The sequence below is a fragment of the Cyanistes caeruleus genome, chromosome 1 (genome assembly GCF_971803275.1).
Source record: "Cyanistes caeruleus chromosome 1, bCyaCae1.hap1.1, whole genome shotgun sequence".
Lineage (NCBI taxonomy): Eukaryota > Metazoa > Chordata > Aves > Passeriformes > Paridae > Cyanistes > Cyanistes caeruleus.
The window spans coordinates 103,518,185-103,530,153 of NC_141701.1; the positions used below are offsets into that span (position 1 = coordinate 103,518,185).

The 11,969-nt window shown below is 38.7% G+C and overlaps 1 protein-coding gene across 1 annotated transcript in view; it reads right to left on the bottom strand.

Moving 5' to 3' along the window:
• SUSD5 (sushi domain containing 5) overlaps nt 1–10,313 on the bottom strand; it is a 41,213-nt gene extending 30,900 nt beyond the window's left edge. Inside the window, exons 1-2 of the mRNA XM_023919480.2 lie at nt 10,080–10,313; nt 1,798–1,975 (exon numbers count right to left, since the gene is read on the bottom strand). Of these exons, the coding sequence (XP_023775248.2) occupies nt 1,798–1,975; nt 10,080–10,173 (272 nt within the window). The 5' untranslated portion in view covers nt 10,174–10,313. The remainder of the gene's footprint in view (nt 1–1,797; nt 1,976–10,079) is intronic.
• Nucleotides 10,314–11,969: the final 1,656 nt, after the last annotated feature.

Below are 11,969 nucleotides of genomic sequence, written 5' to 3' on the forward strand. Positions count from 1 at the left end.
TATTCAACTTAAACAACTTTGTCCCATTTGCACACTTTGCACTTGACTGCTCAGTTCTTTCTCCAGAGGTGCATTAACTTACAGTTAAAACAGATTAGCCTTTTTAGGCAGTACACAATCCCTATTTTTCCCCAGAGCCAAAAATATCCAGTTCAACGAACCAAGTAACATACTTTCTGGTGCTTGCCCAGCCATGGGTAAAATAGCCCCAGAGTATAAAATTCCAGCTCTGAAGAACTTTTCTCTCTGGTGAAGCTTTCCAGTGAAGGTCAGATCTGGTGACTACACAGCAATGGTGTGCTGATGTGCCCCCCACAATGTTATTTCTGATAAATAGTTCAGAGACTTCCATACTAAGGACAGGTTTACTGGAGGAATGGAGTACAGCAAGTTGGAAGGGCTGAAAAGTCTACATTTCCCTCCCATTCTTACGATGTGTTTTTATCACCATACACAATTTGATATTGAAGATATTCAGTCCACAGCTGATCTATTAATAGTCAAGATCCAGTGCCCGCAGCAATTAATTGAGGATCTCAACTAGTGGTACTCCTTAGATAAAAAAAGCAATGATTTCTTTTCCTACACATCATCATTCCTTACTTCCAGAATACTGAGGTTGTATAAAAGAACTTGTACAACAACTTTGCCATGGACTTCCTACAGATACATAGTTTTCCTGGTTTGTCAGCCTACAAGACATCTCAGAAATTGTCTTGGGGGAAAGATTTTTAGGGTTTAGGTCACTGTCTTTTATCCTGAGACTTTTCTGGATTTTTTTAGATTTTTTTTTTTAATGACCAAAAGTAAATACAAAAAATTTTGAAACATTTTTTTTTTACCTGGGAAGAAATATAATCAGAGAAAATGGTTGCTTTTCCTTGAAATTTCTTTGAAATATGAAATTTCATTAAGAGCAGTAATTTTCTGTCCTTTGGAAATTTTATTACTAAAAATACAGAAACACCAATGCTTACTTAAAAAACTGGTAGCTGTCACAAAATCTAATAATATGCTGAAGTTTGGAAACATTTTTTTCATAAAACAAAACTTTATCACTGTTGAACATTGGAAATAGTTTTGATACACTTCTTCTGGGCAATTTATGTATGGTCCCAGCTTCAGTGATATCAGACATTCTCTCAATGCCTCCATTTACATTCCTGATTTAAATGAGTCTCTACAGAGGCAACAATGTTTCACACAAGGAAAAACAGCCTAGTGCTAAATCTGAGCACCTCAAATGTATTGAAGGACAATATCAGTTCCCTGGTGAGCTTTCTCAACAAACTCTCTACCAGATGTGGGTTATCATATCTAAGTGCATCTGTGCCCTTTTGAACATGCCTATCATCTGTTCAGCCATGCATGGATACCTTAGACAGACATGTGGTTCCCATGAGAAGTTTAGTTTGCTGAGCTTCTGAAAGAATAACAGAGAAAAACAGAGTCAGTGGGAGCACTGACACCAACTCCAGCACCGTATCCTCAGCCTGTGGGGCTCTTTAGGGCTCAGCACCCCACGAGAGGCCAGGGGAACAGGAGCCACAATGATGTAATTCAGCAGGAAAGGAGAGGAAATTGTGTCAAATCTGTGAAATTGAAATGTGAGACTGATGAATAATTGTATATCTGCAATATTAGCTGTAATAAACTAATTCTTGGGGGAAAGTGGCAAATTTAGCTTTATGTCATGGTGCTTGAATTGTGTTTTTCAGCAAATCTTAGTCAAGGTGGAAAACTTTCTTGACAACCATCACTCATACTTCCCAGAAAGTGTTATGCTGTTGTCCTTACCCAGCAGAGCCGCTGGCGAGCCATCCTGTGGTGCAGCCAACAAAAGAACAGTCCAGAACAGCCCTTTTCAGTTCTTCTGCAGTTGCTAAGCGAGCACTCAGGTCAACACAAGCTTTCTCAGCTTCGGCTAAATCCAGACCCTGAGAGTTGTTCTTGGACTCAAGTGCAAACACTTTCCCTGCAACACCAAGAAAGGACATTCATCCATCATGGAATTGTGCTCAACACATATTCAACAGAAATATTGCAAATTATCACCAAATAAAGCCTTCATGCTTTTACTAAGTTTATTTTAATGGCCCACCTTTTTTTTTTTTGAAAGCCTAATTTAATCAAGACTGTAAATATCCTTGTGTTAGCTTTCTTTTAGTTTTAATCTTTTAATTTAGTTTTGTCCACTACCAGAAAAACAAGAATGGCTAAGCCATTAGTCATTCCTAACTTAGAAGAGAAGCTTTGTCTTGCCTCTGTAGGTCTGTGCTTGAGATCTGAGGAGAGAAAGTGTGATACTCTCTCATGTGCACATATAAAGTCAAAGTCACAAATAACACCTCCTGTAGGCTAATAACACCAGAAAAATCCACTGCTAAACATTTTACAGTTACTCTATAACAACTACATCTATAAAGTAAGCACATGCCTTAAAAGCCAGTATTGCAGCCCTGTATTCCATGTCAGAAATAGATTAATACTTATTCCCTAAAATCAAAATTATGTCATTCTATGACAGCTTGTGTCTAAATATAGACTGCTTCATTATCATGTCTTTTTGGAAAGACAGACAGATTTTTTTATTAATGGAAGGCTTTTTATTTTTTTTTTTTTTTTTGAATGAGCATGAGAACATATTTAGCATAACATTTTGTTGTGATATTTTTATTTTCAGTTCAGTTTATTTTGCTTTAATTTATCTAATACTGGGAAAGCTGAAAGGGTGAAAGTTAGAGGTTTTGGCAACTGGGAACAGGTCAATTAGGGTTTTGGCAATGAAGCTTGAGAAGTTACTGGGTTGTGGAATAAACATATTAGCTGGGTGCTCCAGAAAAATAAATAAACAATGAGACAGTTTGCAGCTGACATTAAAGTTACCATAACTATCTTTTTTTCTGATGATCACATTCCTCAGAATACATTCTAGCTTACAAAGGTACAGTCTGAGATTGCTTGTAGTTGCAGGAAGAAAATTTTTAAGCACTTCTCGTTCAGTAAATGCCTGGAAACACTTATTTATGTCTTATTTCCGGAGTAGATTAGTGATAATGGTTGTATGAATGCATGACTTCCATCTTATAGCAGGTGTTCACCACGTAGCCAGCTTCACACTCATAGGACATGTTGAGCAGCATTGGGAATCTTTCAGATTGATTCAGCCTGGTTCTGTACCAAGTGCCACTCTCACCACATACTGTTTCAACAATTTGGTAAATCTGATTCTAATCCTAAAAAAACAGGGAATTTATACAGGGTAGGTCTGCCCCCGACACCTTTCTGTTCTCACCTGTGCACAACTAAACTCACTGGATGAATCACAGTTCTTGCGTCAAAAAATGTGAAGTTCTCTCAAGTTAACATGTCACTTGTGTTTACATTGGCTAGAAAGGACAGATTAATCCCAATAAAGACTCCTACTTTGCTGGGAATTCTACATGTGCACAGCAAGAAGTCATCCTGACTTGGGAAAATGGCAATTTAAATAATCAGGACAAGCAGCTAAGAGAAGGAACAGAAATTCAGAGTATCCAGAGTGATTTTCCTAAGGCATTTAACAGTAGCTGACCAAGGGATACAACCAGAAACACTGGTCAGTGTGATAGCCATTAGATTGCATCATTTTTGGATTTTCCACTGTAATCAATACCATTAACTGTAATTAGAACTGGAGGCTCTACACAAAGTAGTGAAAGCAGCAAGCCTCTACATCCCTGAGTACACAAACATCAGGATTCTTTACAACATGTCTCAAATAAGGCACATGGCACTAATGTAGCTCCTGTATCCAAAGCCTCGACAGACAATGAAGCGTGTGTGGCCTAGGGAGAGAGACAGTGTAAACAGAGAGATGATGGTTTTGAACAACCCTTCTTAAGCTGCAAAACAACTTTAGCTCCTAAAGGAAAACAGATTAATTGTAATACTTTAAAAGGCTTTGTCCCAACTGAAGTCTTGTCCACATTCTATATTTCACCATTTGACTGTCGGGATTGAGGTGCATCATCAAAGATTTATAGGGTAAATTTGCATAACATCTAACTTAAATCGTGAATGTTATTCTGACATGGCATAACCCTCATCTTCTGGTTATTAGTATTTCAGTTAGAAGCCTTAAAGAAAGGAAAATCATCAAGCTTTGAGTTCCATCTAGGTGTAATTAGTTAATGATTTAGTTGTTCTACCAGTAAGCAAGAGTTACATTTTTAAAGGAATTTAGCCTATCCAAGACAGAGGCTGAGACTGCTTCCCTTGACTACTGTTATGTTGTGTGCTAGTACTTAAGATACACCAATTTTTTACTAGGACCTATGAAGATGCTGTCAAAACAGAGTCCTGTCCTTTGAAAAGGTATCTGGGATGATCAAATTATATAAACAAGTGAATTATAAGGTGAGCTAGGAAAGACTTACTGATTGGGAAGTTACAGCGAACTGCTTTATAGGAAATTCTGGTTAGCCAGAATTTGGTTAGAAGTGGGTAATGAAGGCCAACCTGTGTACCAGACCAAACTATGGACTTTCTTCGAAGTTTTAGAAGCTCTTTGGATATCTGCCCAGTTTTCAAAATGTGCCCTCTGGTTTTGTCAAATTTTTACTTAGAAAATATAATTGCAAGAAAAGTTCACTTATCAGATGCAATGGAATAGCTAGATCCTCAGTATCCTGAGATGTGTCACATTACTGAGAGGCATTGACAGGAAAAAAATGCAGGAGACATGCTAGCATGGTAACAGGAACAAAACAAAAGCATGTGAAAACAGAAAATCCCCTTAAACAAAGAAGACTGCAACACTGAATTCTGCATCTTACAGCATCATGGCTATCATACGCAAGATATTGATGTATTGAATTTTTATCGCTTTTAATCTCAAAAGTGGTATCATTTTCAGTCTAAGGGAATCCAAGGGTCCTGGGTAATTATTTGTAATATTTTTATCAGTCCTACTTGTAATGAAATGTTTCTTAAAAATGGATTGTCTTGCATACTTGATGACATAGTAGTCATTTTTTTGTACTGGGGTGGTTGAAGTCAGCCTAATCTCTGAGACAGTATCAAGAGATGTGTTGTCATTGTGTTTTAAATACGAGACTCTTCTGTATTTCCATAAGACATAGGATGAAGGATGATGTCTCCATGAGGGACGTAGTATGCCTTTGGTTGTGGTACCTTTGAGCAGCCGTGGTGCCTCCGTCTCAACTCAACTCTGTCACTTCATTTCTGCCCTGTAACATTTGTTTCCCATAACTCTTCCACCTCCACAGGAGGGGCAGAAATTTGTTACCAAAACTCCAGACACTTTTCTGAAGCTTCTCTAAGCAAAGCAAGTCCCTTTTATTTCAAGATCAAACTAAAAATCCACGCAAAGTAGTGTTTCTCAGGATGTTTACTGAACACGTTGAGTCTAGCAGGTTCAGAATGAAAAAGATCCTTGTCACAGTAAGGTTCTTTTAGATTCCCATTTGAAACAAGTGGTGCAGCTTTTAACTTCAATGATGAGGCATAAATAATAAGACATCATTCTTCCAACCGCTACTTGTCAGCGAGATTCAGAGTTCACATGAAAAATTCATGCTTGAAAAAAAAAGATTCCCTATAAAATAACTAACCTCTATTAGATTGCTAGCTTCTGCCATTATCTGTTCACTATTATTGCAGAACATTGATTATATTTTGATATATTGATAATGTTTTAGTTATTTTTTGCAATAGATTAATATAGATTTTACTTAAGAGTACCCCACTGTATTCTGATTGAAAACACACCCACAGACACATAGATCTCAGGGCTTCTAGGAATCATTATTAACACCTTGTTCAATTCCTGCCTAACTAGACTGTAGATTTCCCCTTGTAATCCCACCATCAAGTCCAAAAATTCATGGTTGAACTAGAGCATGTCTTTTCAACATGCATTCAATGCCTCCAAGTAATGGAGAATTTACAGCACACTTCAGAGTAAACTGTTCCAATGGTTCATTACTCTTACTCCACCTTATTTCAAACTCCAAATTTTGCTAAACTCAGCTTCTAACAACTGATCCTCATAAAGCTTTAAAGACTTAACAGACATCTACAACCAGATATATGGAAGTGCATAAAAGGAGTTCTTCAAAAATAAAACCAGTCCAAAAGCTGTTTCTTCCTATTTTAAGGAAGATCGGTGGGTTTAACAGAATTCTATTGGTTATCAAGAAAAGAGTTTGGCTGATTTATTCTTTTGCAGTAACAGATACAATGAGAAGTTCTTCTGAGGTGCATAGCTCAAAGCCCACTGAAATGAGTTCAAATTTCTCCATGTCTTCATCAGGATTTGCATTATGCTTGAAGAAGGAACAAAAAATTGCATAGTCAAATATGCTTTAAAGCAAGAACGTGCCTTAAAAAAATATATAATGAAAGCACTTTAAAAGGCATACCCAGTGTGCTGATCTCATGACATCACACTTCCTATTTCAAATAATAAAAATAAATCAGTTTCAACAAAACAAGTTTGGTGAAAGATGTGTAATTGTGGAGTCAAATACATTTTTACTTGAATGTTAATAATTTCAAATTGAGGTAAAAGAGAGCAGAGGAAAAGAAGGAAATTTCAAGAGAAATTTAATTTTCATTTCTATGGATGTGTGTAACAATGTAACTTGATTGTAAGTGTAAAGGTAGAAGATCCACTAACTCTACAGAGATTTGGCTAATTACCAGTTATACCTAGTGTTCACAAATGTGGAGTTTATTTCTGTGAGAAACAACACTGAATGATGTTTATTCAATTCAAAAAATATTACATCATCAGAAAAATAGCAAAATCGAGGTGTCACCTTTGGGTTCCCCATCAGCTAAACCCAGCTTGAGCCTAAATTTTGATTTTACTGGACACTTTAGGATCAAATAGCTGGAATTGTTTACGCAAGAATGTGTGTTCCTTTGCGAGCAGGAGAATGAAATGTGTAGACATCTGCTACTGAAATGTGAGAGTCTAGAGAGAGAAGAGAAAAAAACATACATTTTTTTTCCTTTACTTAAAAAAAGGATGCAAAACAAGCCAAATTTAATACTCTAGTAGGGGGGGTTTTCCTACTTTGGATGCCATCGGTTTCTAGTTAGAGACACGTGTCTCAGATCCTCACCTATTTGTGCCCAGCTTCCTGGACTCTGGATCCTTTCACTTGCAACCTGTGCAGTCACTGTACATGGTCATTGCTGATGACTGGCTTGACCAATAGGGTCTAATGTAATCCAAATTTAGCCAACAGGCCAGCTCCAGTTTGGCACAATTAGTAAAGCTTTGAAATTAGCACATTTTTAATTTCAGGAGCATCTCAATAAATGAATCGCCATCACCCTCTCCTGACATGCTCTGTCTCAGAGCAAGTACTCTGCAGCAAACTATGGTTTACCTGTGGATATTTTAGGAGCCTTGAAAAGGCAAAAGAGGGAGGCAAAAAAAGTGGAGGCAACTCCTGTGGAGGATTCAGGAAGTCGCATCCTTGTTCTCCAATTCCAGTGCAAATGGAAAACAATTTAAACCCCCTGAATTTGCACTGATACAATAGAGAACTGCCACAATAACACATATTATTCCCCAGTAACTGCACTGGCAGTGGACACTGTGGTACCTCAGAGCATGAACAAGCCCTTGGGGAGCCTTCTGTCCTTCTGACCTGGACCTGAACAGCTTTGAGCAAGCACATTTCAGTTGGGAAAAAAGGCTGCAAAGCAAAACAAAGCTATATTTTATTTCTGCATTTGCCTGGTTATTTCTGCAGACTACTTGTGCTACAGTAATGTGCCATGGTAAATAATGGTCAAAAGAGATCAATTAAGCTCTGAAGCTTTACACCTTCACCAGACCTCGACAGCCATTAGTTTTATTGCCTACTCTCTATCATTATTTTTGTGTGAGATAATAAAGTGAAAGTCTTCCTTAGGGAAATATATTGCAACCAGTTTCAGAGGTTTGACTGCAACAGGGGCCAGTCTGAATTTCACAGGTTTTTTACAAGACATATTCAAAATCCCTTTAGCAGTTTGCAGAACAGTCAGATACCTTCAGTTAAAAATAACAAATACACAAACACGTATGTGTCATTCAGAATGGTCCATTGACACTTAAGTGACATTTACATGTATTAGAGACTAGCGCAATTTTTTTTCACACACACCTTAAAAAAATGAAAAGGTGTTTTCTGACTGGACCAGGCCAGAATCTGATATAAAAGAAAGTATTAATCCTGTTTTATACTCTCAGATATCCTTAAATCCATAGCGGTAAATTTTAAAGCTGACATACTGTGTTTTCTTCTGCTTTAACCTAGATGGCTTCTAGGGCAGTGTTATAGTAGTTTCCTTGAATATTAATATTAGGAGAACTCACTGAAGATCAAGTAAGTAACAGACATACATCTTTCACAATGTTACTTAGAATTTAAATAAAACTGTAAACCACAGTATTATAATAATGCTTGACAACTGTAAAGTACTTCAGATATTCTGCCCTTTCATTCTATAAATATTTTACCTCATGTGAAGTAAATTTGACAAACTGTTGAATGACAAAGTCTTTCATGACCTCTGCTTTAAAATGATCTCCAACATTTTTTTTTCCTTTCTCTTAGAAGATGCCTGTTTAGGAATCAAGAATTTAGTATAGTTAATTTCATGGTAATAATAAAAATTGGAATGCGCTCCTGAAAAACCAAGGGGATCTTCAGGTGAAGAATTCTCAGCAAGGGAAATTATTATTCCTGCACTGCGTCCTTAGGTTCTGTGAAGAAACCTTTTTCATGGATATGCTTTTCCCACCACTTTTCATTTCAAAGGCATTTTGCTAGGGAAGGAGTACATCCTAAAAACAGAGCCACAGTTTTGCCTACTGCAACATAATGCAGTTTTCAGACGCATTTCTTTTTCTTTATGCTTAATGAAATGTAACTCTCTTAAACTTTACATGACAGGGTTCTGTTGTATAAATGGTATATATTTATGCATTCTATTTGGAGCAGAAGAGACATACAGGCAAGATTAATTTTCTCCCATTTCTTTGCCATTCTTTGTCATCAACTGAAACAAAATTTAAGTTAAACAAGAAAAATACTCAGAACAAACAAGAAGAGATTTTTATTGCCCTATAATATTAAAGGTCTATTCTCTGAAATAATGCAGCAAACATCAATGGTAAAGGATTAGGATATTGAAATAAAAAAGTCCTGAGATTGAGCATAAATCTTTCGCAGCTGTGAAAGTGGAAAAATGTGACCATTCAGCATTGCTGTCCCAGGAAAAGACACAGTTGTTTCAAAAGTCAGTTGTGTTTGGGTTTAGACAAATTGGTCATCATTATCACAAGCTGAATCATTAAAAGGGCATCAGGCTAATGGAAACTTTCAAGGGATGCAGCTATTCAGGATCACCATCAGAGAGTAAAAAGTCCCATTTCAGAGTAACTGGTAGCTGGTGCTTCAGCCAAATCCGTGTCCTGATCGCATCCCTCAGCAGTGAAGCGCAGACGAAGCTCATGTGCAGAAAGGTGAGCAGTCATTTTCAGTGTGTGTGGCACTGAACAGAAGAGGTTATCAAAGTTCTTCACTTCTTGGATTCCCTTCCTCAAGTACTTGCCTGTGTAAAGTGACACATCTGAAGTGGGGAGATGGGAAAGTTCTTTGGAGAAAAGGTACTTTGAATTATAGGAGGTCTCCTAAAATATAGCTGAGTCTTCTTAGTTGTGTTCTGGCTTTGTTTCATTTTTCTTATTTCCTCTGGAAAAGTTCACTATCCTGTCATTTTGTTGTAATAAAATAATCTTAGCCTTCTGGGATCTTACTTCCTTTCTCTGCTTAACCCCAGGATATTTGCAAAGTCTCAAAAAGCTCTGAATCAGAAGTTTCCTAATGCAAACTGGGGCGTGTATTTAAGCTTCTTATTAAAAAAAAAAAAAAAAAAAAAAAAGAAAAAGAGGAAAAAAAGTTTGGGATTTTTCTTTTCTATTTTTTTTTGGTTTTTTGCAGTAACATATTTCAACATACAGCTCTCACTCCAGCCATAGTAACCCAGCCCAAACTGAATGGGAGACTCACCATCAGCCTTAACAGAGATGATCTGAAGTATGAAGAAGACAGATCCCACGCCCTGGAGAAAGGTGAGAGAGAATCTCTGAGAGCCTGGAGCCATTGCCCTGCTTGCACAGCCCTCAGCTGCAGGATGTTGGCTGCCGAGGCTTTTTCTCTCTCCTCCTCTGCACTTTCGCAGCGGGGTCTGCGGTGATGATTTCAAGGAGCGCTTTCCTTCGGCAGGATCCTGCGTCTTGGGTTTGCACTGAAGGCGGGAGGGGTGGAAAAAGAAGGAGGGAGGGAGAGAGGAATCCTTGGCTTGGCTAGTGTGAAGGGGAGGGGAAGGTGGGGGGAGATGTCCAGCCAGCTGGGGCTGGGGAGAGGCTTTATCCAGCCCGGTCTGCAGGGCAGAGCACACAGAGAACCGGTGTGAAAAGTCACATTATCCTGCCGGTAAATACCTAATGGATCACGGTGGAAGAAATGCAAAAGCCAGGAGGGAGAGAGAAGGGGGGAAAGGATAAGCGACGAGCAGCAGTAATCCCTGTGTGAGAGGAGAAGGGCAGCTACATAGCTGGTGCTGGTACACGGTGAGTTTGTGGGCTCAGCTGTGCATCTCCAGAGGGATGTGGGTGCAGGCGTGAGGAGCGTTTTCCTCTCCACAGCACAGAATCAGGCAGCCGTGCCTTCTGAGGTCAGTGGCTGCCGCAGCAAGAGTGATGGTGCTCAGGTGAGGGCTGAGAAGCGCCAAAAAGGCACGGGACCCCGGCGACCAAGCCTTCCCGAAGAGCAGCACTGGGATGGATTAATCCTGCTGTTTCAGATTCCAGCTTCAGCATGGGCATGAGGAACTGAAGGCTGAAGTGGGGATCCATCAGCGGGTCTCTGTCAGCACTCCTGGTCCAGATGAATGGTCTTGGTCAGGTTAAACACTGAAAGCAGCTGATGAAGGGAGTTTCCAGTTCCCACTAGCACTTACAGAACTGACATCTGTCCCTCATTCTCATTTGTCTTATATTTGTCCCAACACGAGTCAAAAGAAACCCCCACAATGAAAGGAAACGTACTAATGGTGATGCCAGGATTTATTTAGCTAAATATATAAACGGAATAGTTTTGTGTTGCTGTTGGAACTCTGCAGGGCTCAGAAATGTTGTTTTCATATTCCCATCCTATTTTGCTTTTATTTCAGCTTCTTAAAATTTTTTCCCTTAGAAATTTGAAGCTGGGCTGAAATGTTCAGTCTGGCAAGAAACTATGATCCAGGAGCAGGAAGAAGGAGATGACCCTTCTCTCTGCCAGAAGCCCTGGTGTCCTACAAGACAATGTGCTGGTAGGCAGCTACAGGCATGGTCTGAATGACAAACTGAGAATGACAGACTTGTGCAGTGTTGGTTTCAGTCTCACAAAAATCTCACAAGCTCAGGAACCCCTGCATAAGAAATTCAAGGAAGCAAGCAACACCACAGCAGTAGAAGTTTTTAAAATACCTACATTTGGGAAGATGATGCTCCCATCCTGCTGACTTTAAAAGAATTGTTGCCTTCTTCCTCTTCTGTATAGCCATAGCAGGCATATGAATGCACATGCTGAAAACTTGCCAATAGCTTTTAGGTAGCTTCGAATTTTCTGTTTATTCGGAGAATGGGAAGGGCAGCAGGTTTGGTTTTTTTTTTTTTGTATTGTCTTGCCAGCCTTACTCGTAAGGATTGCCTCCAAAATTAGTAGGATGTGAAGTTTCTTTCTCACTTCATCCTCAACATAGGATAGTTGGCATAACAAAACTACAAAAGTGCATTTAATTTCAACAGAAACTCCATGCTCTGTATAACAGGAATGAACATACAAAAATGACAGAAAGGGAAACAGAAAATTGTAATATGCCTTGAGTTTATGTTTCTTTTACTAGCAATGTAG